This window comes from Puma concolor, chromosome E4, assembly GCF_028749965.1.
Source record: "Puma concolor isolate L17-30 chromosome E4, mPumCon1.1.hap2, whole genome shotgun sequence".
Lineage (NCBI taxonomy): Eukaryota > Metazoa > Chordata > Mammalia > Carnivora > Felidae > Puma > Puma concolor.
The window spans coordinates 46,830,328-46,854,543 of NC_141683.1; the positions used below are offsets into that span (position 1 = coordinate 46,830,328).

General features: G+C 36.2%; 1 protein-coding gene and 1 non-coding gene across 5 annotated transcripts in view; both read left to right on the top strand.

The window, feature by feature from the left end:
- The window catches only part of RNF2 (ring finger protein 2), a 48,899-nt gene extending 25,833 nt beyond the window's left edge, over window positions 1–23,066 (top strand). For all 4 annotated transcript variants that reach the window (XM_086693376.1, XM_025921067.2, XM_086693378.1 and 1 more), the window contains exons 2-7: window positions 10,035–10,123; window positions 14,067–14,227; window positions 14,854–15,069; window positions 19,655–19,927; window positions 20,758–20,929; window positions 21,221–23,066. In XM_086693376.1, coding sequence (XP_086549502.1) covers window positions 10,037–10,123; window positions 14,067–14,227; window positions 14,854–15,069; window positions 19,655–19,927; window positions 20,758–20,929; window positions 21,221–21,322 — 1,011 coding nt within the window. In that variant the 5' untranslated portion in view covers window positions 10,035–10,036 and the 3' untranslated portion in view covers window positions 21,323–23,066. The remainder of the gene's footprint in view (window positions 1–10,034; window positions 10,124–14,066; window positions 14,228–14,853; window positions 15,070–19,654; window positions 19,928–20,757; window positions 20,930–21,220) is intronic.
- TRNAK-UUU (transfer RNA lysine (anticodon UUU)) lies at window positions 10,537–10,609 on the top strand. The gene has a single exon. It is a non-coding gene; the product is annotated as a tRNA-Lys (tRNA).
- Window positions 23,067–24,216: the final 1,150 nt, after the last annotated feature.

Consider the following 24,216-nt stretch of genomic DNA (forward strand, 5'->3'; position numbering starts at 1 on the left):
TTTTTTTTTTAATTTTTTTTTGTTTTGTTTTTTCAACGTTTATTTATTTTTGGGACAGAGAGAGACAGAGCATGAACGGGGGAGGGGCAGAGAGAGAGGGAGACACAGAATCGGAAACAGGCTCCAGGCTCTGAGCCATCAGCCCAGAGCCCGACGCGGGGCTGGAACTCACGGACCGCGAGATCGTGACCTGGCTGAAGTCAGACGCTTAACCGACTGCGCCACCCAGGCGCCCCTAATTGAATTTTTTAAAAGAATAAGCAAATGAGATTAGTTTAGAGTTTAAGGTACCTATGTATGTTAGAATACATATTGTATGGAAGTTCCAAGCTAATTTGTCTATTATAACACTTCTAAAGAATGTGGATAAAATAATGATTATCACCAGTAAGTTCTTAATTGTATGTTGATCGAAAATAATAAATTTAAAAACAGGTGTGCGTTTCCATTTCAAGGCATACATTCCTAAGGCCAAATACTGTAAATCCTCTGTCCCCAAAACCATGCTGCTGTACACTTCTGGATTTGAGAATTCCTGTTTTCTGCATACTTTAGCACATACTGTATTATTAGTATCTTGATATTTGTCAGTATCATAGACAAGAAATGAGGCTTATGTAGATAAGAGTGTTTTGATTTGCAGTTTAGGGATTATTAGTGAAGTTAAGCACAATTATTTTGCTATATTGAGTTGTCTTTTAAATTGTCTTGGGAGAGGATTCAGTGTATGTTATGGATATTTGCCTGTATTATTGATATTGCAAATATTTTCTCCCTCTCGCTTATCAATTTAGTTTGCTTGTGATAACTTTCCTTGTTTTTGTATAGAAGTTTAAAAATTTTATGAGGTGAAACGTGAACTACTTTTAAAGTATTCTGGTATTGTGTCTTAGTAGCCTGCCTTCCTAATCTTAATTGTAGGCAGGCATTCTACCCTCATCTTATATAGATTTTATTGTATTGTATTGTATTTTTAAATTTACATCTAAGTTAGTTAGCATATAGTACAACAGTGATTTCAGGAGTAGATTCCTTAATGCCCCTTACCCATTTAGCCCATCCCCCCTCTCAGAACCTCTCCAGCAACCCTCTGTTTGTTCTCTATATTTAAGTCTCTTACGTTTTGTCACCCTCTCTGTTTTTATATTATTTTTGCTTCCCTTGCCTTACGTTCATCTGTTTTGTGTTTTAAATTCCTCATAATAGTGAAGTCATATGATAATTTGTCTTTCTCTGACTAATTTCTCTTAGCATAATACACTCTAGTTCCATCCACGTAGTTGCAAATGGCAAGATTTCATTCTTTTTGATTGCCGAGTAATACTCCATTGTACATATATACCACATCTTCTTTATCCGTTCATCCATTGATGGACATGTGGGCTCTTTCCATACTTTGGCTATTGTTGATAGTGCTGCTGTAAACATTGGGGTGCATGTGCCCCTTCGAAATTGTAGCGCTTTTTTTTTTGAATGCTTAATCCTTTTGGAGTTTTCAATTTATTTAGGTATGTCTGATTTAATTTTTTTAATTTAAGTATTTAAATTCTTCTGACTTAAAATATCTTAAATTACATAAATTCACATATCTGTTTTGAACCCTTTGTTTTGATGCGTTAATCTGATCTTTACTTCAGACCAGTGTTGCTTTTCATGAAACTTTAATATTAGACATAAGGAATGTCTCCCTGATTCTTTTTCAGAGTATCCTGAGTATTCTTGTGCATCATTCAGGTTAATCTTAGAATCATTTTATATGTTGATATTTTGATTGGGATTGCATTACATTGGATTTATGTTTACATATATGTTTATCCAATTCATGTTCTCTTTAATATCTTTCAGTTAAGTTGTAGTTTCGTTTGTCAATATTTCGTGAAATTTACTTCTAAATATTTTGTAGCTTTTGTTGCTCTTGTGAATGGTTGTAAATCAGATCACTAAAAAAATGCATTTCTAAATGTTTATTCCTGGTTTATAGAAATCTATGGCTTTTTTGGCTTGTTTTTCTCTATTGAAGCCACCATGTTGCTGTCTTTTTTTTTTTTTTTAATATAGTAAATTTTCATTTGATTCTGCTGGATTTTCTAGGTATTTATATTATCTACAGCTGATACTTTTGTCAATTCCTTTTCCAGTGTCCTGCTCCCCTATTCTTTGTGTGTGTGTGTGTGTTGGGGGAGTGGCATATGGAGGACTTCCAGCAGAAATGCAGTCTTGTTTTTTTTTCCTGACTTTTAAAATAGGAATTTTCAAAAGTTTTAACCTTGGGACTTCTGGTATATATATCTTCATCAAGTTAAGAGTGTTTTCATCTATTTCAGGGACACCTGGGTGGCTCAGTTGGTTCAGTTTTGGACTCTTGATTTCAGCTCATGTTATGATCTCAGGGTTCATGGGTTTGAGCCCCCATTGGGCTCTGTGCTGACAGTACGGAGTCTGCTTGGGATTCTCTGGCTGCCTCTCTCTCTGCCTCTCCCTGCTCACACTCTCTCTCTCTCAAAAAAAAGAATGTTTCCTGGGAATGCAAGCTGGTGCAGCCACTCTGGAAAACAGTATGGAGGTTCCTCAAAAAATTAAAAATAGAACTACCCTACAACCCAGCAATTGCACTACTAGGTATTTATCCAAGTGATACAGGTGTTTTGTTTCGAAGGGATACATGCACCCCAATGTTTATAGCAGCACTATCAACAACAGCCAAAGTATGGAAAGAGCCCAAATGTCCATCGATGGGTGAACGGATAAAGAAGATGTGGTATATATATATAATGGAGAATTACTCAGCAATCAAAAAGAATGAAATCTTGCCATTTGCAACTACATGAATGGAACTGGAGGGTATTATGCTAAGTGAAATTAGAGAAAGATAAATATTATATGACTTCACTTATATGAGGACTTTAAGAGACAAAACAGACGAACATAAGGGAAGGGAAACAAAAATAATATAAAAACAGGGAGGGGGACAAAGCATAAGAGACTCATAAATATGGAGAACAAACAGAGGGTTACTGGAGGAGGTGTGGGAGGGGGGATGGGCTAAATGGGTAAGGGGCATTAAGGAATCTACTCCTGAAATCATAGTTGCACTACATGCTAACTAATTTGGATGTAAATTAAAAACAAATTAAGTTAAAAAAAGTATTTCCATCTGTTTCTAACATATTAGAAGACTTAATTAGGAATAGTTGAATTTATTTGATATAAAGTAGAATATAGTCTAATTTTAAAAGTATAATAATCTATTTGTATGTGCATTTTCTTTTTTTCCTTTTGGTTTTGTGGGAAATTTATAGCATTATCTTTATCAAAGCTAATTAAATTTTGCTTCATGAACAAGTCCCATTATTTTTTATTTTTTAAGTGTTCTTTCGATTTGCTTTATGCTTTTATAATTACTTTTCCTTTTTCTAATTTTATATTGTAATTTCTAATGCTTTTTTCAGTTTTTATGGTTTTATTACTTAAAATTGAAGATCATAAATATTTCTGAGGGATGTTTTACTCATACATCCCATAAATTCTTAATCTCATTTGATTCTTGAGGTCACCTCTCTTTAGCTCTGTAACCTCTTCTTGTTTTCCTCTTTACCAGCCACGTTGACCTTTCTTTTTTTTTCCAGCATGTCTATTCTTTTTTTTTTTTTTTTAATTTTTTTTTCCTTAATGTTTTTATTTATTTTTGAGACACAGAGACAGAGCATGAGCAGGGAAGGGGCCGAGAGAGAGGGAGACACAGAATCGGAAGCAGGACAGCATGTCTATTCTTTTGAAAGTCCTTCCTCGATCCCCCATTTTGAAAAGCCCAGGATCCTTTTTTGAATCTTTTATATAGCACTTAAGAATTATTGGGGCGCCTGGGTGGCTCAGTTGGTTGAGCGACCGACTTCGGCTCAGGTCATGATCTCGCGGTTTGTGGGTTTGGGCCCCGCGTCGGACTCTGTGCTGACAGCTCAGAGCCTGGAGCCTACTTCGAGTTCTGTGTCTCCCCCTCTCTCTACCCCTCCCCTGCTCACGCTCTGTGTCTCTCTGTCTCTCAATAATAAATAAACATTAAAAAAAATTTTTAAAGAATTATTAACTTATTTTATGCATGTTTGTTCTCCTTATTGTTGGTATTCATAGCAGCTTGTACAGTGCATGGGGTGCAATAGATAAATCAATATTTGAATGAGTGAATGAATGATTTGTAATCTTATGAAAGGATTAGGGCAAAGAGAGAGACCTACGCGCAGATACATAGTCCTGTTCTTAGATGAATTTGGGTAGAAATACTTAAGGAGAATTGATAATATGTAAATTAAAATTATTTGAAAACTATCCTAGCCCTGTATAGCCCCCTGGAAAGCTTTTGTATAGGTCAGGAGTATATATACATACTCCAATTTTAAGATGCCTGGTTAAATCATGTAAGATCAGCTTTAGTAAGCAGTAATTCTTTACTGTTATATATCATTTAAGATTTATTTTTTCCTTTCTAAACATCTTCACTTATTTAACTTCTATTAAAAAGTGGGTTCATTTCTAGGTGTAGGGGAAAGTATTAAGATATATTAAGTCAATGGAGCAGACATGTAAGCAACTGTAATGCAACACAAGTCTAAAGCGCAGGACATACTTTGTTCTTTTTTTTTTTTTTTTTTTTTTACTTTAGTAAGTAACCATTTCCATTGGCTTCTTTCAGGAATTTTTTTCTTTATCTTTGAATTTCTGTAGTATGAAAATGATATGTCATGGTGTAGTTCTTTTGGCATTTATTCTGCTTGGTGTTCTCTGAGCTTCCTGGATCTGTGATTTGGTGTCTGACATTTGGGGAAATTTTCAGTCATTATTGTTTCAATTATTTCTTCTATTCCTTTCTTTCTTTTTTCTCTTCCTGATATTCCCTTTACATGTATATCACATCTTTTGAAGTTAACCCACAGTCCTTGGGTATTCTGTTCTGGGATTTTGTTGTTGTTGTTTTTTCTTTGTTCTTTTCCAGTCTTTGAGGATTCTATTGATCTGTCATCCTCTAGCTCAGAGTTCTTGCTGGAGGCATATCCAGGCTACCAATAAGCCCATCAAAAGCGTTCTTCATGTCTATAACAGTGTTTTGATCTCTAGCATTTCTAACTGGTTTTTTTTCCTTAGGATTTCCATCTCTCTGTTTACATTGCCCATATGTTCTTGTATGCTGTCTGTTTTACTCATTAAGAGCCCTTCACGTAGTAATCATAGTAGTTTTAAATTCCTGATGTGATAATTCCAGTACTATTTTGCCATGTCTGGTTCTTATGCTTGCTTTGTCTCTTCAAATTGTGTTTTTTGCCTTTTGGTATGACTTAGAATTTTTTTCTAGATAGTCAGACATGGTGTACTGGGTACAAGGAACTGCTGTAAATAGGCCTTCAGTTATGTGGTGGTGAGATGTAGAGGGAGATGAAGGGCTTTACAGTCTTGTAGTCTCAGTCTTTTAGTGAGACTAATACTTTGGACTGTGAACTTTACCACTAGTTCTCAGTTTATTTCCTCTTCCCTCAGGTGGGACAGGATGCCCAGAATGGGCTGGGATTGGGTATTGTCCTTCCCAATCAGTCAGGTTCTGATAATATCCTAGCATGTTAGGTTCTGAATAACTCGTTTTCCCTGAGGGCAGGCCTTGTTAAGAACAGACTTCTCTGGCAAGCATAAAGGGATTTTTACTGTTTACTGTGGGAATCTGGTGAAGCTTCTGGAGGTAAATTTCATATTTTGGAGCTACCTCTATGACTGGGTCTGCCTGGAGTTTTCAGCTATCAGACTTAGCTGCACTGAGTCTAGCAATTTAATTGTAATTCAGATTTACCTTTCTGACACTGGATCCTGTTGGAGTTTCCACTCCCGAGTTGCTCTGGTAAGCTGAGATTTCCTATATACTCTGTCTTTTCACTCTTGGGGACAGTGGTTTACCTTGCGTCCTCCCCTTGCTATGGGTCCAAGAAAAGTTGTTGATTTTTTTAGTCTTTTCAATTTTTTACTTGCTAGGGCAAAGTGACTAACATGTGGAACTGGAAACTGGAAGTCTAACCTTTTTCTTGTTTTAAAAAATATAAACTTACTAAATCTTTCTGTGTAGATGCACAGGAATTTTTCATCTTTTGCATATTCTGCTCTTTGTGGGTAGTCACTTTTGAAGGTGCTGTGTTTAAAAGCTTTTGAAACCACATTGAGCCTCTGTGAAAGGATTGCATGATCTGCCTGCCATAAATGTGAACATGTGCAAAGTCAGCATGAAAGTGCCAGGTATTTGTAGTCTCTAAAAGAACATCTAAATATTGTGTTGATATTTCTTCCTCATTGGTTGGTGATGCTGCAGGCTTTCAAAATCTGCCTGTAACTAGGTCTTTTATCAGATTGAGTTTCTGTTTTTGCCAAGTTATCTTGTCGTAGCTAATAATAACTTTTCATTTGTATATTCTCTTCACAAAAGTGAGAGCTTACTTTGTGCAGGAAACATTTCTGTTTTGTTGGGGAATCTCTTATTCAGAAGTGTAATTTAGGTGTGATAATTGGGGGTTGGGCCAGGTAGACCTAGATCTTTTTCTGTTGTCCTGCAAGGATCATCAGGCAGTAGTCTAGGTAGCACATTCCTGTTGCTGGAAAGAATCTCTAAGATTATTTTTTCTGACACCTCGTTTCTCATCTTCACTGGCTTCATCTCTATGCTCTGTCTTTCCAGTTTATAATCCTAGGTGATCCATTCTTATTTACTCTATGTATTAGTAGTATCTGAACATAGATAATTCCCAAATAATGTTCATTAAAATCACAATTCATTCTCATCTGAAAAACAAAAACTAAGTGTATTTCATATTCTTGGCTTGGGCAAGGGAGAACATCAAGACAAAAATGCAGCTTCTCACCAAATGAAAGTAAAAGAAGGGTTATATGTGTTTTGGGGGAAGGGTAGAAACTTTAGATTAAATTTAAATGACACAGTATATTGACCTGAAGCAAGAGGAGCTAATTCTCTAGAGCTTATCTGTTCAGTGACTGCCAAAAGTGGAGATTTGAGCTTCCTGTTATACATATGGATCGTGTCCTTCAGACCATGCATATGTATATGCTTCCTCTGTGTGTGTCAATTGTATCTTGAGGCCTCTGAAAATGGAATTTTTAATTCTTAGATCCCTGTTGGCCCTTCTTGGCCAGGTGACAGGAGAGGCCACTAAATATAACTCAGATCTACAGCGCTGATATGTTCTTAAGAATTGAGACGGTGGTTTTGATGATCAGCACGATTGTATCCTTTTTTTGGTCTCAGGTTTACCTGCTGCATTATCTGGTAAGATAGCATCCCTGCAGTAGCATGTAAGACCCTAGATACCAGAGAGAACATATGCTGTGTATTACAGATAGATATACACAGAGAGACTGGAAAACTTTTCAAGGCCATGGAGATCCTAGTTTTTCCAAATACCAGGAAATTCTGCAACTACAACTAACTTGTGAATTACTTCCTGAATCATGCTTGCCAAAGAAATACAAATATCTAAATCAGATACAATTTGGTTATATGGAGGAGAACTGATATCTCTACAACTGAGCTTTCAGCAGAAGGCTTTTATTTTTTTTGATGGTTCCCGTTAATTTGCTGGGAGAGCTTTGGCCCTAGGTTAGCAGTTACAGGTTGGGAGATGGGATTAGGATTTGGAATTCTTAGAAATTCCTCCTGAGTAATTGTAGTTTTCTGAGACATTCATTATGTTGTAGTAGGATTTATGGTACAGATAATGGCACATATATCTACAAGGAAACAAAAGGCTCAAGGAACGTTTGCTTGTTTGGGAGCCCACCAATTCTGGTAAATAAAATAAGTGAGAATACTGGAGGTAGACTCAGTGGGCAGCCTTGAAATAGTAAACAAAAGTCACAGCTTGCTCATATGAAAAGTTTGAACATAATTTATTTCAAATTTTTGCTTGGGCAAGGGAGAAACTTCATGTGGAGTGTGGTTTTTTTGTTAAAAAGAGACAGGTATGTAGAATTTTAGTGGTTAAATATAGTTTAAATTTCAATTAAGTGCTTTTGCTTCTTAAAGCAAAGTGGAGCTAATTGCCGATTGGGTGAGTTCTTGATAGCTGTTTAAATGGTATTTGCTGGAAGTGGGAAGTTCAGCTTCCTGGATACAGATAGGTCATGTCCTTCATTGTCTGCATGCCAGTATAGAATATATGATTTAAATATGCAGGTTGTGTCTTCAAGCAGGTGTGGGATTTTTCTGTCTAATGAACCACTCTACCTCAGTGGGCCATAAATAACTGCAACTCAGTATTTGTAGCCATTCCACTTATCTTGTTCTCTTCTTTTTTCTTTTAATTTTATTTATTAAAATTTATTTATTTTAATAAGTTTTATTTATTGAAATTCATTTGCTTTAATAAACTTTATTTATTAAAATTGAGAGGGAGAGAGAATCCCAAGCAAGCTCTGCAACGCAGAGCTTGAACTCACAAACCAGGAGATCATGACCTGAGCTGAAATCAAGAGTCGCTTGACTGATTGAGCCACGCAGGCACCCACACGTTCCTTCTGTGTTCTCCATCTCCTTAAAGGATAGTTGTTTTCCCAAAGTCATATTGGATCCTCCTCTCTTACATCAATGTCGAATGTATCACTAAGTCTATCTATTTTGTCTCTATGTCCATGCTTAACTGCTTTGGTTCAGATAGTTAACCAGGTTTTTGAAACAGCGTCCTCACTTTTCTTACTGCTAATTGCTCTTTGTTTCTCTACCTTCTGCAACTACTACTTGAGTTTCTGTGAAACTATTTGATTGCATCACTCATTTGAAACTTCCAGTAGCTCCTAAGTACAGGCATATTCTGTTTTCATGCCTGTCCTCATACATGGTGTTCTATTTTGTCCAGAACCCTCTTTCTTTTCTATTCCCATCTTGGTGTAGTAATCTCTTATTTTTTAAAGCTTACTCCATCTCTGCTGAAGCCTTCCCTTACTCCTCAAATTCCTTGATTCTTTTCTGAAATTCCATATTGTTTTTTTGATTCTGCTGCTTAGAATTTATCTTGTCAGATTGTAGTTTACTTATTTACATGATTTCCTTTTTAGGCTATGAATTCTGAGGCAAGGACGTAGAGCAGTTCAGGTTGGCTAATAATAGATACCTACTAAAAATGTTAATGCCTGGAGCCCCTTCTTCTGCCTGTTTTGGAGAGGAGTTAGTTTTCTAAGACCATCTTCCTCAGATGTATCCTAGATCCCATTCCCCTACTCAAAGACAAGCACAGAAATTGGCCTTAACGTTAAGTTTATTCGTAACCAGAGGAGAGAGGCAGAATTAATGTCAAGGTGGTGAGGAGACCTTGAAATAATGCAAATGGTGAGCAGTAGGAGGAACTAGAATATTTAGCCAAAAGGAAAGAAAAATCAGGTGGGATATGATAACAGTCCCCAAATATTTGAAAGGCTGTCATGTAGAAAAATTATTAGTCTTAATCATTGTGTCTCCAGAGGGCAGCTATAGAATGAATAGGTAGCATTTTAAGGCTCAGCGTTAGGAAGAGCTTTCTGAACATTATAAGCTGACTTACTATATCAGGTAGAGGATTTTTCATGAGTGGAACTGTGAAAGTAGAGGCAGAATGAGCATGAGTTTAAAGTACTATAAAGTAGATTTTACTGTGTCGGGCAAGAATTGACCATGCTGAAGACTATTACATTTTCTTTATTCAGTTCTAAATCATAGAACTAAATGTTTAGAAACTTAGTTATTGTTTAGGATTAAGAGAGTTTTCTGTACATTCAGTAATAATTTTAAGCTTTTTATGCCACCTGTAGAGCATTTAGAGTTCAGTGTAGTCTCTTGCTCTCAAGTAGCTTGTATTTTTAAATGAAAAGATTCTTGAGCTTTTCTTCTTTTTAATTTTTGAGGAGCCAGTGTGTAATTTCTATTTTGATTATTCTTAGGATTCGCAATTCCAAAAAATCAGTTTTGAGATTTACTTCCCCTTCAGATACTGAAATTGTTTTTCTTTCCTTTTTATTCCTAGCAATGTCTCAGGCTGTGCAGACAAACGGAACTCAACCATTAAGCAAAACATGGGAACTCAGTTTATATGAATTACAACGAACACCTCAGGTAATGTAGACTAAGGTAACTAGGGGGAAATATGACACATCTGTAAACTGGTATACATTTTTAGAAAATGAATACTTAAAAGAACATAACGGTGATAATGAATTTATATGCAAGCATCTTGACTTGGGTATGTTTGGTTTACACTTCATTCATTGATTAAACAAATAATTCAAGTGCATAGTCTGTACCAGGTCCTAAGCTTGCATAGTCTGTACCAGGTCCTAAGCTAGGCACTAGGTGAAGTGGTGAATAAAATAGTTGTGGCACCAGCTTATGGAGTTTATAGACATTAAACAAATATCCATAGAATTATACATTTTAGAAGTTGTGTAAATGGGGAAAGTCCTCAGTGAGGTAACAGATAATCATGGGAGGGGGCATTAAGGGAGATCAAGGAGGTGAAGATGGGGGGCACCTGGCTGGCTCAGTCAGTAGAGCGTGTGACTTTTGATCTCTAGGTTGTGGGTTCGAGCCCCATGTTGGGTGTAGAGATTACTTAAAAATAAAATCTTTAAAAAAAGGTGAATAGGGGAAAGACTGGGGGGGTTCCAGGTTTGAAGGAGATAAACATACTAAAAATTGAACTCATTTTGAAATGCCTGTAAGTCAGGCAGGCATAGATGCTAACTAGGAGTCTGGCCTAACTAAGATTTTGGGTGTGGTCAGCAAATTTTAAGCAGTGAGAATGGATAAGATAATCTGGAAACCTGGAGAGAGATGATCAGAAGGGCCCCAGAACTTCATCCAGGGGAGATTCAACATTTAGAAATGAAGTAATGGAAAAGAAGCCAGCAAAGGAAACTGAAAGAAACAGCCAAAGTAAAGAAAAATAGGAGAAAAATAGGGGATCAAAATCTAAGAGGAGTTGTGTCAAGAAGGAGGATGTAGCTACTGTGTTCAGTACTACCTAGAGGATGGGTAAAATGAGGATTACAAAAGTGTACTTTGAATGTGGCAACGTATACTTCATGACCTTGACAGGAGTAAGTTCACTTAAATAGATTGTACTGTGTTGAAGGGGAAAAAAGTGAAAATATATAGGCAATTTTTCAGAGAAGTTTGGCTGTGCAGAGAAGCAAAGAAGTGGAGTAAAAACTGGAGGGGAACATGGAACTGGGAAGTTTAAAATTTTGTTTTGTTTATAAGATGGGAGATAGAGGTGTACCAATGATATGCCCCCCGCCGCCCCGGCTCCACACTGCTCTAAGGTGTATCATTCATATTTCACTATAGATAGTAACCCCATGCAGATGCTACTCTAGGCTGGTTTAGTGGAGAGCCAGAGAATGCTGAAGCCTGAGAGCAAATAAAATAATCAAAAGAATATACTTGAAAAGGTAGGAAGGGATGTCCCTTTGATAGAAAGAGGCATGTTTTCTCCTTTTAGCAAGAAAGATGATGATGATTTAAAAAGATGTCGTAGAGGAGTGCTTGGGTGGCTCAGTCAGTTAAGCCTCTGACTTCAGCTAAGGTCATGATCTCACAGTTCTTGAGTTTGAGCCCCTCATTGGGCTGTGTGCTGACAGCTCAGAGCCTAGAGCATGCTTCGGATTCTGTGTCTCTCTCTGCCCCTCCCATGCTCGTTTGTTCATTCATTCATTCATTCATTCTCTCTCTCTCTCTCAAAATAAATAAACATTAAAAATAATTTAAAAAGAAAGATGTCACAGAGAGAAAATGAGAGAGCTCTCAATGAAATTTGAGGTAAGATAAGCTTTTCAGTGTTCAGGTGTAGGAAGTTCTGCAGATAGAAGACAAGGTATAAGATCACGTAGAAAAAACAAGTTTGTTACGAGAGAATTGCTGAGCTGTGTTGAACACCCATTTAAAACTGGTGAAATTTAGTGATACTAGTCTGGTTGTATGATTCCCCCCTTTTCTCCCACAGTGCTACACACCTGCACTGGTACAGACATGGAGAACATGGGTGGTTGAGTCCAGGGCTGGGATTTTACTAGGCAAGTTCTAAGGAGGAAGAGGACAGACTTGGTTACTAGCTGAGTCATCATACTTGGAGTGATGTTTCTTCATCAGAAGTTTGTGTGTGTATTAAATTAAGTAAAAGAAAATACTGAAAGTGCTATAGAGAGGTTGAAACATACTAAGACACTCAAAAATAGTGGTAGTTACTGTAAATGCATTTTACTTGAGTCCTTTATGGACAATATCTGTAGTTTTTGTTTTTCCTTGTAGGGTCATCATTCTTTGGCCCTGTAGAGAAAACGTGTATGGAGAACTAGTGGAAACAAAGTGTCAATAACATAGAAAGCTCTTTATTTCTTTCTGACCTTCCTCTTCAGTAGCCACCTACTGGATATCTTTCCTCAGTCCATAGGAATGCCTGGTTGTGACTTTAGAGCTAGGGAAATTTGTACTCAGTGCCACCTTGTGGGAAGGGTGGGTAGTGGTGGTGGTTATGAAGAAAGAAGTCACTGATTTCTCTGCAGCTGGGAGATGTGTTCTGGAATTCTACATTGGACCTCCAAATGCATTTTTGCATTGGAACATTTTTACACGTGACAGTTAGAAATACTAGTACTGGTACTATGGATTAAATTAGTTTGTAGATTAACCTGAGAACCTGAGCACTTTGTATAAAACTACTTTTATGGATCAAGACTTAAGGTTCAAGAAGTGACTTAAAATTTTTTTTTTTTAATTTTTTTTTTTTTTCAACGTTTATTTATTTTTTTGGGACAGAGAGAGACAGAGAATGAATGGGGGAGGGGCAGAGAGAGAGGGAGACACAGAATCGGAAACAGGCTCCAGGCTCTGAGCCATCAGCCCAGAGCCTGACGCGGGGCTCGAACTCACGGACCGTGAGATCGTGACCTGACTGAAGTCGGACACTTAACTGACTGCGCCACCCAGGCGCCCCTTAAAATTTTTTTTTTAATGTTTATTTATTTTTGAGAGAAAGAGCATGAGCAGGGGAGGGGCAGAGAGAGAGGGAGACACAGAATCTGAAGCAGGCTCCAGGCTCTGAGCTGTCAGCACGGAGCCTGACGCGCAGCTCCAACTCATGAACTGTGAGATTGTGACCTGAGCCGAAGTTGGATGCTTAACTGACTGAGCCACCCAGGTGCCCCTCAAGAAGTGATTTTAAAATCTATAGACCACTTTAAAATTAAGCAGGGATCAATAATAAAGGACAAAACTATGATTCAAGAATATATCAACAGATACAACAAAATATTTAGTCTTAAAAAGTTTAGAACTAAGCCAGTCACAATTCCACTTATATGAGGTATTTAAAGTAGCCAAATTCATAAAAACAGAAAGTAGAATGGTGGTTGCCAAAAGCTGAGGGGAGGAGAAGGAAATGAGTTGTTTAATGGGTACAGAATTTCAGTTTTAGAAGATGAAAAGGATTCTGGAAATTGGTTATACAATAATGTGAATGTACTTACACATTACTGTGAACATGTATATAAATTAGAGAATATTTGTATTGGAATCTTAAAATCTTTTAATGGATGGTGTGAAATAATATAATTTGTTAACAGAATGGTGCAATTTGTGAAGATAGAAGGATTAAATTTTATTTAGCCTTAGCTTCCTCATTTTGCAGGTAACAAAACAATGTTAAATTATTATTTAGAGTCACATTAATAGGTCTAGAACTAGAACCGAAGGCATCTGATTCCAAATTCAATGCTTTTTTTGTTAGGCCAAGATGATTTACCATTACTTATCTTTTAAACACATTAATATATTATTTTTAGCCATTAAAATAAGAGCATTGATATTATAACAGTGGTGGGGGGTTGAGGGGATTTGGGGGGAAATTATGGTAAAATAAGGTTGGCTGTGAGTTGACAGTGGTGGTAGCCGGGTCATGGGTATATAAATGTTCATTTTGGTCATATTTAGTGCTTTTGCATGTTTGAACTTGTCCATAATAAAATAGGTAGCATTTAATTTTAAAGTGACTCTTCTACAGGAGGCAATAACAGATGGCTTGGAAATTGTGGTTTCACCCCGAAGTCTACACAGTGAATTAATGTGCCCAATTTGTTTGGATATGTTGAAGAACACCATGACTACAAAGGAGTGTTTACATCGTTTTTGTGCAGACTGCATTATCACAGCCCTTAGAAGTGGGTACGTTGAAATGAGTTATACTGGGTACTTAAATTATATCAGGATGGTGCTTTATGGGTATTGAGAAATACATTCTCTAATAGGTATTCATTTGAGAACTAGAAATTCTTCTAAAGTCTAAGTTTTAATTATTGGAGAATCTTTGTTTTGAAACAGTTGATTTTACAGAATTTTAAAAGCTTTATAAAAGCATGAGTATTTGTTTTGAGGAAATTACAAAGCATGAAACCATGGTTTTTCTACTTTTGAATTATATAAAATAATATCCTTATGAATGCTATTTTAATAAAAGGATTGATACATAAATTAATATGTATTAGATTAGTGGGTAGCTTTTGCTTGTGGCATGGATATTGGGGAATTTATATTAACAAGAAATAGATTTTTATTTCTAAGATGATTGTATATAAATTATCATTGGGGAGTATTCACATTTTTCTTTGTTAACAAGTTCTGTTGAATGTCTCAAGTTTCCAAAATCTTGCTTACCCGCAAAGAAATTCAGGTTAAATTTCTGTGACTTAAAGGTATTGGAATAAACATAACTATCCAGAAATTGGATATTTTTGTCGTTAGCCCAAAGATACTGACATTGCTTACATTTTCTTTCCCCTCTTTTTATTTAGCAATAAAGAATGTCCTACCTGTCGGAAAAAGCTAGTTTCTAAAAGATCACTAAGGCCAGACCCAAACTTTGATGCACTCATCAGCAAAATTTATCCAAGTCGTGATGAGTATGAAGCTCATCAAGAGAGGGTATTAGCCAGGATCAACAAGCACAATAATCAGCAAGCACTCAGTCACAGCATTGAGGAAGGACTGAAGATACAGGCCATGAACAGGTATATGGAAAAGGAAGCCAGAGATGGTGGCCGTTTTTCTGAATACTTTTATTAAAATACTGAATTTACTTAACAGCCTCCACTTTGGAAAAGATAAAATACAATTGTAAATAGTAGTTCTGCATGGTTACCTTTCCATGTAATATATACTTTCATTTTTAATAGGGTATTCCATTCTATTCTCTCTTGTACCCACTTCTCCCTCCACTTACCATTCCTTTTCTCATTTCTATAGCACAACTGCTTAAAAAGTTGTCTGTGCTCATGGTCTCCAGTTCTTCTCACATTCTATTCTGAACCCCCTGTAGTCAGACTTTTATCACACCCTCCCCTACCCCCGTATCCCCTCATCAAATTTTCCAGTGACCTCCACATTGCAAAATCTAATTGCTGATTCTCAGACCTCATTTTTCCATCTTATTTAACAGTATTTGACACAGTAAATTTCCTTTTGAATAGTTTTCTTCACCTGGCTTCTGGGAGACGATAATCTCCTGGTTCCTTTTGTATGAATTAGCTATTCCTTAACTCAAATTTAACATGTCCAATACTGAACTTTTAATTTTTTTAAGTTTATTTATTTATTTTGAGAGAGAGGAAGAGAGAGAGTCCTAAACAGTCTCTGTGCTGTCAGTGCAGAGCCCTCATGTAGGGCTTGAACTCATGAACTATGAGGTCATGACCTGAGCGAAAATCAAGAGTTGGACGCTTAACTGACTGAGCCACCGAGGCCCCCATACTGAACTTTTTATTCATACCCCCTACTTTTCTTCATTCTTGATCATTTCAGTTGATGGCAACCTTGTCATTCCACTTGCTTTAGCCAAAAACTTTGTGGAGTCAGCCTTAACCTTCTCTTTTTTTTTTTTCTCACATTGTGCATTTCAGTCTGTGAACAGACTGAAAGTTAAGTCTTAACTTTTTCCATAATGTATCCAAATTGGTCTAGGCCACCACCATCTTTCATTTGAGTATTAAAATAGCCTCCTAATTGGTCTTTCTACTTTCCCTGCTTATCTTTACAAAGTCCATTCTCAGCACAGCAGCCAGAGTGATTCTGTTAAATTGAAAGTCAGATCATGGTTTTCCTTTGCTCTGAAGTCTCTAATATCTATATTCTATTCACTTTCAGGCTAAAAGACCATGATGATGGCTTCCAACACCCTGCATTATTTGGATACTTCTTACCTTCATTTTTGTTTCCTGACACTTTTTTTTTGTTTTAAATATAATTTATTGTCAAATTGCTAACATACAGTGTGTAAAGTGTGCTCCTGGTGTTTGGGGTAGATTCCTGTGGTTCATCTCTTTAAATACAACACCCAGTCGTCATCCCAACAAGTGCCCTCCTCAGTGCCCATCACCACCCCACCCCCCCCCCCCATCAACCTCAGTTTGTTCTCTGTATTTAAGAGTCTCTTAATGGTTTGCCTCCCTCCCTCTCTGTTTGTAACTAACTGGTTTTGTTCCCCCTTCCTTTCCTCCATGGTCCTTTCTGATACTTTCTCATGTATTTAGGCCTCAGTGGGAGTCCTCATTTTCCAAAGTAGGAGATGCCAATAAAGCCCTGTCCCAGTCTGATGTTTCTTACCTTGGTTAAACATCAGAATCACAGAAAGTTTTAAAATTCTAGGGCCTCTGGTACCATCCTAAACCAAGTAAATCAGAATTTTTGATTGAGGTTCAAGCATAGCTATTTTTAAAGTTTTAGAAGTCGTTCTGAAGAAGATGTGCTGCATTCTAACTGTATTAAACTGGCCTACAGCTCTGATTAACAAAGTAAAATAAAATGTTGAATGCATATATTTTATTTTTTTTAATTTTTTTTTTAACATTTATTTATTTTTGAGACAGAGAGAGACAGAGCACGAACGGGGGAGGGGCAGAGAGAGGGAGACACAGAATCTGAAACAGGCTTCAGGCTCTGAGCGGTCAGCACAGAGCCCGACGCGGGGCTCGAACTCAACAGATTGTGAGATCATGACCTGAGCCAAAGCCGGCCACTCAACCGACTGAGCCACCCAGGCGCCCCTGAATGCATATATTTTAAAAGAGTTATATAAATTTCTAAGACTTTGAGGGATTTTAATGGTTGTTCATTTTAGTCTTTAAGCAGGAGAAAGAATCCCCTTTGCAAAATTTTTATAGATTGTCCTTTGATTTTGCTTGAACGTTTCTAGTGGTGTGAGTACATGACAAGAGTTCCTTTCATTTGTTCGTAGCTTTTTACAGCTTCCTTGCTGTTCTTCAGACTTCCCCAGCATGCTTTTGTCTCAAGGCTTTTGTACTCTGTAAAGAACCCTTTTCCAGATAATCCACATGGCACTCTCTCTCACTTTCTTCAGGTTGCTAAGTTCCTATCTTCTACTTCACTCCATACCTTTTTACCCTCCCTTCTTCATTTTTCCCTACAGCTCTTATTCTCTGACATTTGTGTGTTACCAATTACACTAGAATAATATAAGCCCTTAGAGGGTAGAGACTGTCAGTATTATTGATTCTTATTACTCCAGTGCATAGAACCATGGTTGGCTTAAAGTGGCTGTTCATGGGGCACCTGGGTGGCTCACTCAGTTAAGCATCTGACTTTGGCTCAGGTCATGATCTTCAGTCATGGTTCGTGAATTTGAGCCCCGCATCAGGCTCTGGGCTGACAGCTCAGAGCCTGGAGCCTGCTTCAGATTCTGTGTCTCCTTTTCTCTCTCTCTCTCTCTCTCTCTCTCTCTCTCTCTGCCCCTTCCCCGCTCACGCTCTGTCTCTCTCTGTCTCAAAAATAAGTAAACATTTTTTAAAAAGTAGCTGCTCAGTAAATATTTTTGAGTATGAATTTTTTGAAGTTCTACCTTTATATTGAATTAAAATTAATTTCTTGTGTGTAGCAGTCTTGATCTTTGTCAAAATACTTCCTTTGGATTCTGTACTACTTCTACTAGTTCTTTAAATAGTAGAGGCTAAATATTCACATTCCTAAATACTTTTATGGTTCCTCCTATGACATTCAAGTGTGATGGTGTAGTTCTTGAAATGCTATTAGAGTAGTATGTAGTATTGTAGATATGATTTGATATATGCAAGATATAATCTATTAATCTATATTAACATTATTCTAAGAATGCTGCCTGAAATAAATTAATCTAGCTTTGTCACCTGAAACTTTTTTGGAAAGAAGTCTGGGATAAAAATACAGTAAGACAAGTAACCCTGTTAGATTACTTTACAGTCAACTGAAACAACTTTGCTTTTGTTTTAGTTGCAGATTTTAGGAAATGTTTAGGTATGGTCTTTATGTTTTCACTGGGTTTTTTTTGTTTGTTTCATTATTTTGGCCTGTTTGTTTCGAAATATGTTTTAAATTGTGATAAAAAATATAAAATTTACTGTCTTAACCATTTTTAAATATATAGTTCACAGTAATGTGTAAGTACATTCACATTATAACCAATTTCCAGAATCCTTTTCATCTTCTAAAACTGAAATTCTGTACCCATTAAACAACTCATTTCCTTCTCCTCCCCTCAGCTTTTGGCAACCACCATTCTACTTTCTGTTTTTATGAAATTTGGCTGCTTTAAATACCTCATATAAGTGGAATTGTGACTGGCTTAGTTCTAAACTTTTTAAGACTAAATATTTTGTTGTATCTGTTGATATATTCTTGAATCATAGTTTTGTCCTTTATTATTGATCCCTGCTTAATTTTAAAGTGGTCTACAGATTTCATAAGCAGGATTTTGTGTGTGTGCGTGTGTGTTTTGTTTTTTAAAAAGTGAAAGTTCTTGAGCTGTTTTCCCAAGCAGCGGGCTGTTATTTCCTTGTTCTGGCAGTAAACATGTAATTTTTTTCATATACAGGTTGGGGGTGGGCAGTGTGGTAGAATGTGTATCACATCCTAGCTCTAGTTCTGGCACTTACGAGCTTATAACCATGAGGCTTTGAACTTCATTTTCTTTGGTTTTCTCAACTATAAAATGATAATAACTACCTTGACTGTTGTTTTGATGAGTAAATCAGTTGTATAACCAGAGCACCTTGCCCAGTTAGTGTTGTTGTTGCTGTTGTTTAGTGTTTGAGCTTGTTAGACTGCTTTTCTATCCATACTTGTCATTTAGATACCATCTCGTTTTTCTCATTAGAATAATTTTATATTAGCAGACTTCGAGTGAGGTTGGCAGGGAGGGAGTGCTTCCCATTCATCTTAAATCTTGTTTCCTTATGAACTTCTAACTAACTAAAAAGGGGCACAAATATATTCCCTCAACTTTTAAATTTTCATTTCTGAATCATGACTTTAGATTTAAAATCTCATAACAAATGATCAAAATACAAATGGCAATAATTCTGATAGTAAATAAAGAAAATTCTTAAGTGAATATAAACATTTGTTTGAGTTATTCAACTATGTATATATGAGTGGGGTTCTTTAGAACTTTCTGGGACACGAGGGAAATAAATGCCATTATCCAACTTGAAGCAAATTATGAAGACTTTTTTTAGAATTCTGAAGTTCAGTAAACGTGTTTTAAAATTGATGTTGAAAAGGTCCAAATGTAAATTTTATGCAACCCCCTTATTTTTCCTTAACTAGATTACAGCGAGGCAAGAAACAACAGATTGAAAATGGTAGTGGAGCAGAAGACAATGGTGACAGTTCTCACTGTAGTAATGCATCCACACACAGTAATCAGGAAGCAGGACCTAGTAACAAACGGACCAAAACATCTGATGATTCCGGGCTTGAGCTTGATAATAACAATGCAACAGTGGCAATTGATCCAGTAATGGATGGTGCTAGTGAAATTGAATTAGTATTCAGGCCTCATCCTACACTAATGGAAAAAGATGATAGTGCACAGACAAGGTAAGTGTGTAGGTTAGCCTTAGATTATCTGAATTTATAATATTTAATTTGGAATTAAAAGGTAGTTTTACATAAGAAGTAAGGGCAGTATTTGTTATATCATTGATTGCCAGCGTTCACTTGGATATTCTGGCTGCGTAGATTGTTATTTACTTCCTTCCTCATGTGCTTCCCATCCACATTTGTGTATCTGAAAGGAATGACACTTCTAGGTAGAGGGAAGAAGAGTTATTTAAATGATACTAAGGTTACCAGTAGGCTCTAGAATTCATGCTGGCAAAGATGGCTGTTTTACCACTTATCTCCACACTGCTGTCATTGAGGTCAGATAAGTATCAAATACTTGTTCAATGAGTGATTGAATGGTATGCCATGCTTAAAAAAATTTTTTTTTCAAGGTTGGTGCTTCTAGGCTCTATCTTAAAAACCAGAAAATCCATCATTTCTTAGACAACAAGAAATTTGCTCATATTCTTACTATTCCTCTTGCTGCTGTAGATGACATAATTCTGCTCATTGGGGTTGAGGGTTATGTTCTTTTCTCCCTGCAGTTCTCCTTATATGTGTTTGTATTTGTCATTTATATCATTTTTGGATGATAAGGTAGGTAGAACTTTCATGTCCTTGTAGACAGATAGTAAGTTTGTACTTTCCGCTCTTCAGTACCTCTCAATAAAAAGGTTTAGGTAGTAGAGAAATAAATTTCTGATACTATTTCGTGAGTAATTGAGACACTTAACATTTTATTTAGCTTGTTAGAAATGTATTCTATAGTTTGAGTATGTTTTTATCATTAATGTAGAAATTAAATTTTTAATTTATTTTTCCAGATACATAAAGACTTCAGGTAATGCCACTGTTGATCACTTATCCAAGTATCTGGCTGTGAGGTTAGCTTTGGAAGAACTTCGAAGCAAAGGAGAATCAAACCAGATGAACCTTGATACAGCCAGTGAGAAGCAGTATACCATTTACATAGCAACAGCCAGTGGGCAGTTCACTGTGAGTATTTGAAAGAATAGCTATTAAAACTGGAAGCACATTCACCAGCTGAGACTGGCAGGTGGTTTGGTGGGGCCTAATCAAAATGGTTCAGGACCCTGAGACCCTGACAGGATGAGAAATTGCAATGGGGTAGTAGTTACCATTTTGATATCTTTTGGTTGTTCTTTTATGAATAGTATACGTGACAGGAAGTTTTATCCTAAGATTAAAAAAAAAAGGGCTTTTATGTTTGGTACATCTCACTACTGTGCTTTAAGCAGTTTCTAATTCTTTCTTTTTCTGTTTTAGGTATTAAATGGCTCTTTTTCTTTGGAATTGGTCAGTGAGAAATACTGGAAAGTGAACAAACCCATGGAACTTTATTACGCACCCACAAAGGAGCACAAATGAGCTTTTACTAAAACCAAGTCTGAGAATGAACTTTTTTTATAGCCTATTTCTTTAATATTAAAGATGTAACGTCTTTACTTTTATGGACAGAATCTTGGATATGTTGTTCAGTTTTCTTTCTGAGCCAGACTCGTTTACACTATTAGAATCTTTTCCCCTTAATTTAAGATTTCCTTTTTGGAAGGGACTGCAATTATTCAAGACTTCTTTCCTTTTAAAAATAATCTAAGTTGTATGTTTTCACTAAGTATGGTTCCATTTGGAGCACCCTTTTGACCCAGGAATTTTTCATAGTTCTGTATTCTTAAGATTCAGTTGGCTATTCTTTTCCCTCCCCTCCAAAGTTTTTTAGGCCTACAGAATGTTAAATAATACGTATTTTGACTTTTTTTCCTGGAGTCTTGTATATTTATAGTTTTCTATATAAGCTGTAGTATCTTCATGAAGACCAAGGCTCAAATTTACTGTGCTTAAAAGACAATTCTCATAGGATTATTATTTTCATGGTATTTTCTTCCATAAAATCTCATTTTTTAAAAAGGTTCTTTATGAACTTAGTGTCCATTGTCATGCAATGTTATTTTTTTCCATTTTTTCCCTCTAATTTTGGAATTTCTGATCCTGGGAAAGAGAAACAAAATGTCAAGTTCTGTGAGAACTTGGTTCATTTACAGATTTCACTGAAGAAAGAAAAATTGGTCTTATGTAGTCTTCAAGTGTATATTTAAAGAGGTCTTTTTTGTATTAGCTTTACTGTCACTTCAGTTTCTTTATTATGTGTGTTTGATGTTTTTTCCTATTAAAATATCAGAGATATGGAGATATTTTGCACTTTAGCCTTGATGAAAAGTACAAGATATGTTCAAACCTTCCCTAATTCTTATTGGTAGCCACGTAAGTTTCAAGAATAACATGGCGCATAGAACTAACAATTGAGGGGTGGGGGGAGTTTGCTTCTGTTTGAAAAGTGTGTTCAGCATTTTTGGTGGCCCTATCAGTTTATAAATTTGGTGCTCTGCTAATCACACTCTAGAGAAGCAAGTTAATGGAGCTTGAGCCCTGCCCTAGTGAAAGATTATTCTGTAGAAGAATGTCAGCAAGTAGGGTAAAGTCATTCTCTTCTTAGTTTTATATTGAGGGACAGTGTTGGGCTTTTGGAGCCAGAAGAAGGCTTTATGAAGACAGATCAGAAATATGATTGACCTTGTGTGTTACTTTCATCACTGTCCTGATTCCAGGTATGTTTCCAAGTTTATAATAATCACAGTATTTACAAATACTTTTGTTTGCATTGAGAAATTAACCCCAATGGGTTTTTTGTTTGTTTGTTTTTTGTTTTTGGACAGGGGTGAGTAGTCCTTCAGTACCATTGTAACTAAATAACCTGTCTAGTCATTGTATATATTTATCTGTCATTTTTGACAGATTGGGGCCAGCTTGATGTTTTGAATCTTTAGCCCAATATGAAACCTAAAGGCTCATTAAATTTTTTACCATTTTATTGAAAATATTTACAATCTGTTTTTACAGTTTTATTGGTAATCTGTGCCATGAAATTTGAAGACCACCATAAATCAAGGGAAATTTTGTATTCAGTTCCTTTTCTGGTGTAACGTTAAAATTGTATAGATTATTATTAATGCATGTCCACTGAATATAACCCTGGTTTTGTGATATAACTGCTTACATTTTATTGGTGATATTAGATTAGTGGTTGCATTAAATAACTAAATTCCCATTGTGATTAATTGAAATTTTGTCTTGTTGCAGAAAATTATTTGTGAATATAAGCTTTGTGCTTAGAGAATGTTTGTGTTTTGTCAGTATGGGAGGATGTAAACTTTGCATCATTAGTGAATTTATTAGATTTGTAATGCTTTGCAAAATATAATAGGTATTTGATAGAGCATTGAGTGTAGTGTGTGTGTGTGTGTGTGTGTGTGTGTGTGTGTGTGTGTGTGTGTTGGTGGCTTAGGTACTGTTTTACCATCACTACCAATCAAGGTTTTGTAAAGTATTCTCTAAGTAACTTCTATACCCACTCTTTCAGTTGAGGAACAGAAGGCTCACCAAATGTGGTAAGGGCCTTTGGATACATTCTCAATTTAAAATTTATTATGGCAAAATATGCATAATCAGATTTACAATTTAAACAATTTTTATGGGTACAAATCGGTGGCATTAATTTAAGTACATTGTGTTGTGTACATCATCACTGTCTAATTCTAGAGCTTTCTCAGTATCCCAAACAGAAACTCTGGACCCGTTAAACAATAACCTCCCTATTCCTTTCCCCACCGTGACCCCCCCAAGCCCCTGGTAACCTTTATTCTTCTTTCTTTTTTTGAATTTGACTATCCAAGGCACCTTTTATAGGTGGAATCATATAATATTTGTCCTTTGTGTCTTATTTCATTTAGCATAATGTTTTCAAGGTTCATCCATGTTGTGTTGATGTATATTTTGTTTATCCATTTTTCTGTTGATGGACACTTAGGTTGATAGACACTTTTGCTATTGTGAATAATGCTACTATCAACATTTTTATACGAGTATCTAAGTCCCTACTTTAAATACTTTTGAGTGTATATCTAGAAGCAAAGTTGCTGGGACATATGGTAATTCTATGTTTAATTTTTTGAGGAACCCCAGTTTTCTGCAGGGGCTGCACCATTTTATATTCCCACCAGCAGTGTACAAGGATTCCAGTTTCTCCACATTTTTACCAACACTTGTTATTTTTGTTTTGTTGTTTTTAATAGCTATCCCAATGAATAAAAAGTGTTAATTTCATTGTGGTTTTGATTTACATTTCCCTAATGGCTTGTGATACTAACTAAGCATCTTTTCATATGGTTATTGGCTGTTTGTATATCGTCTTTGGAAAAATATCT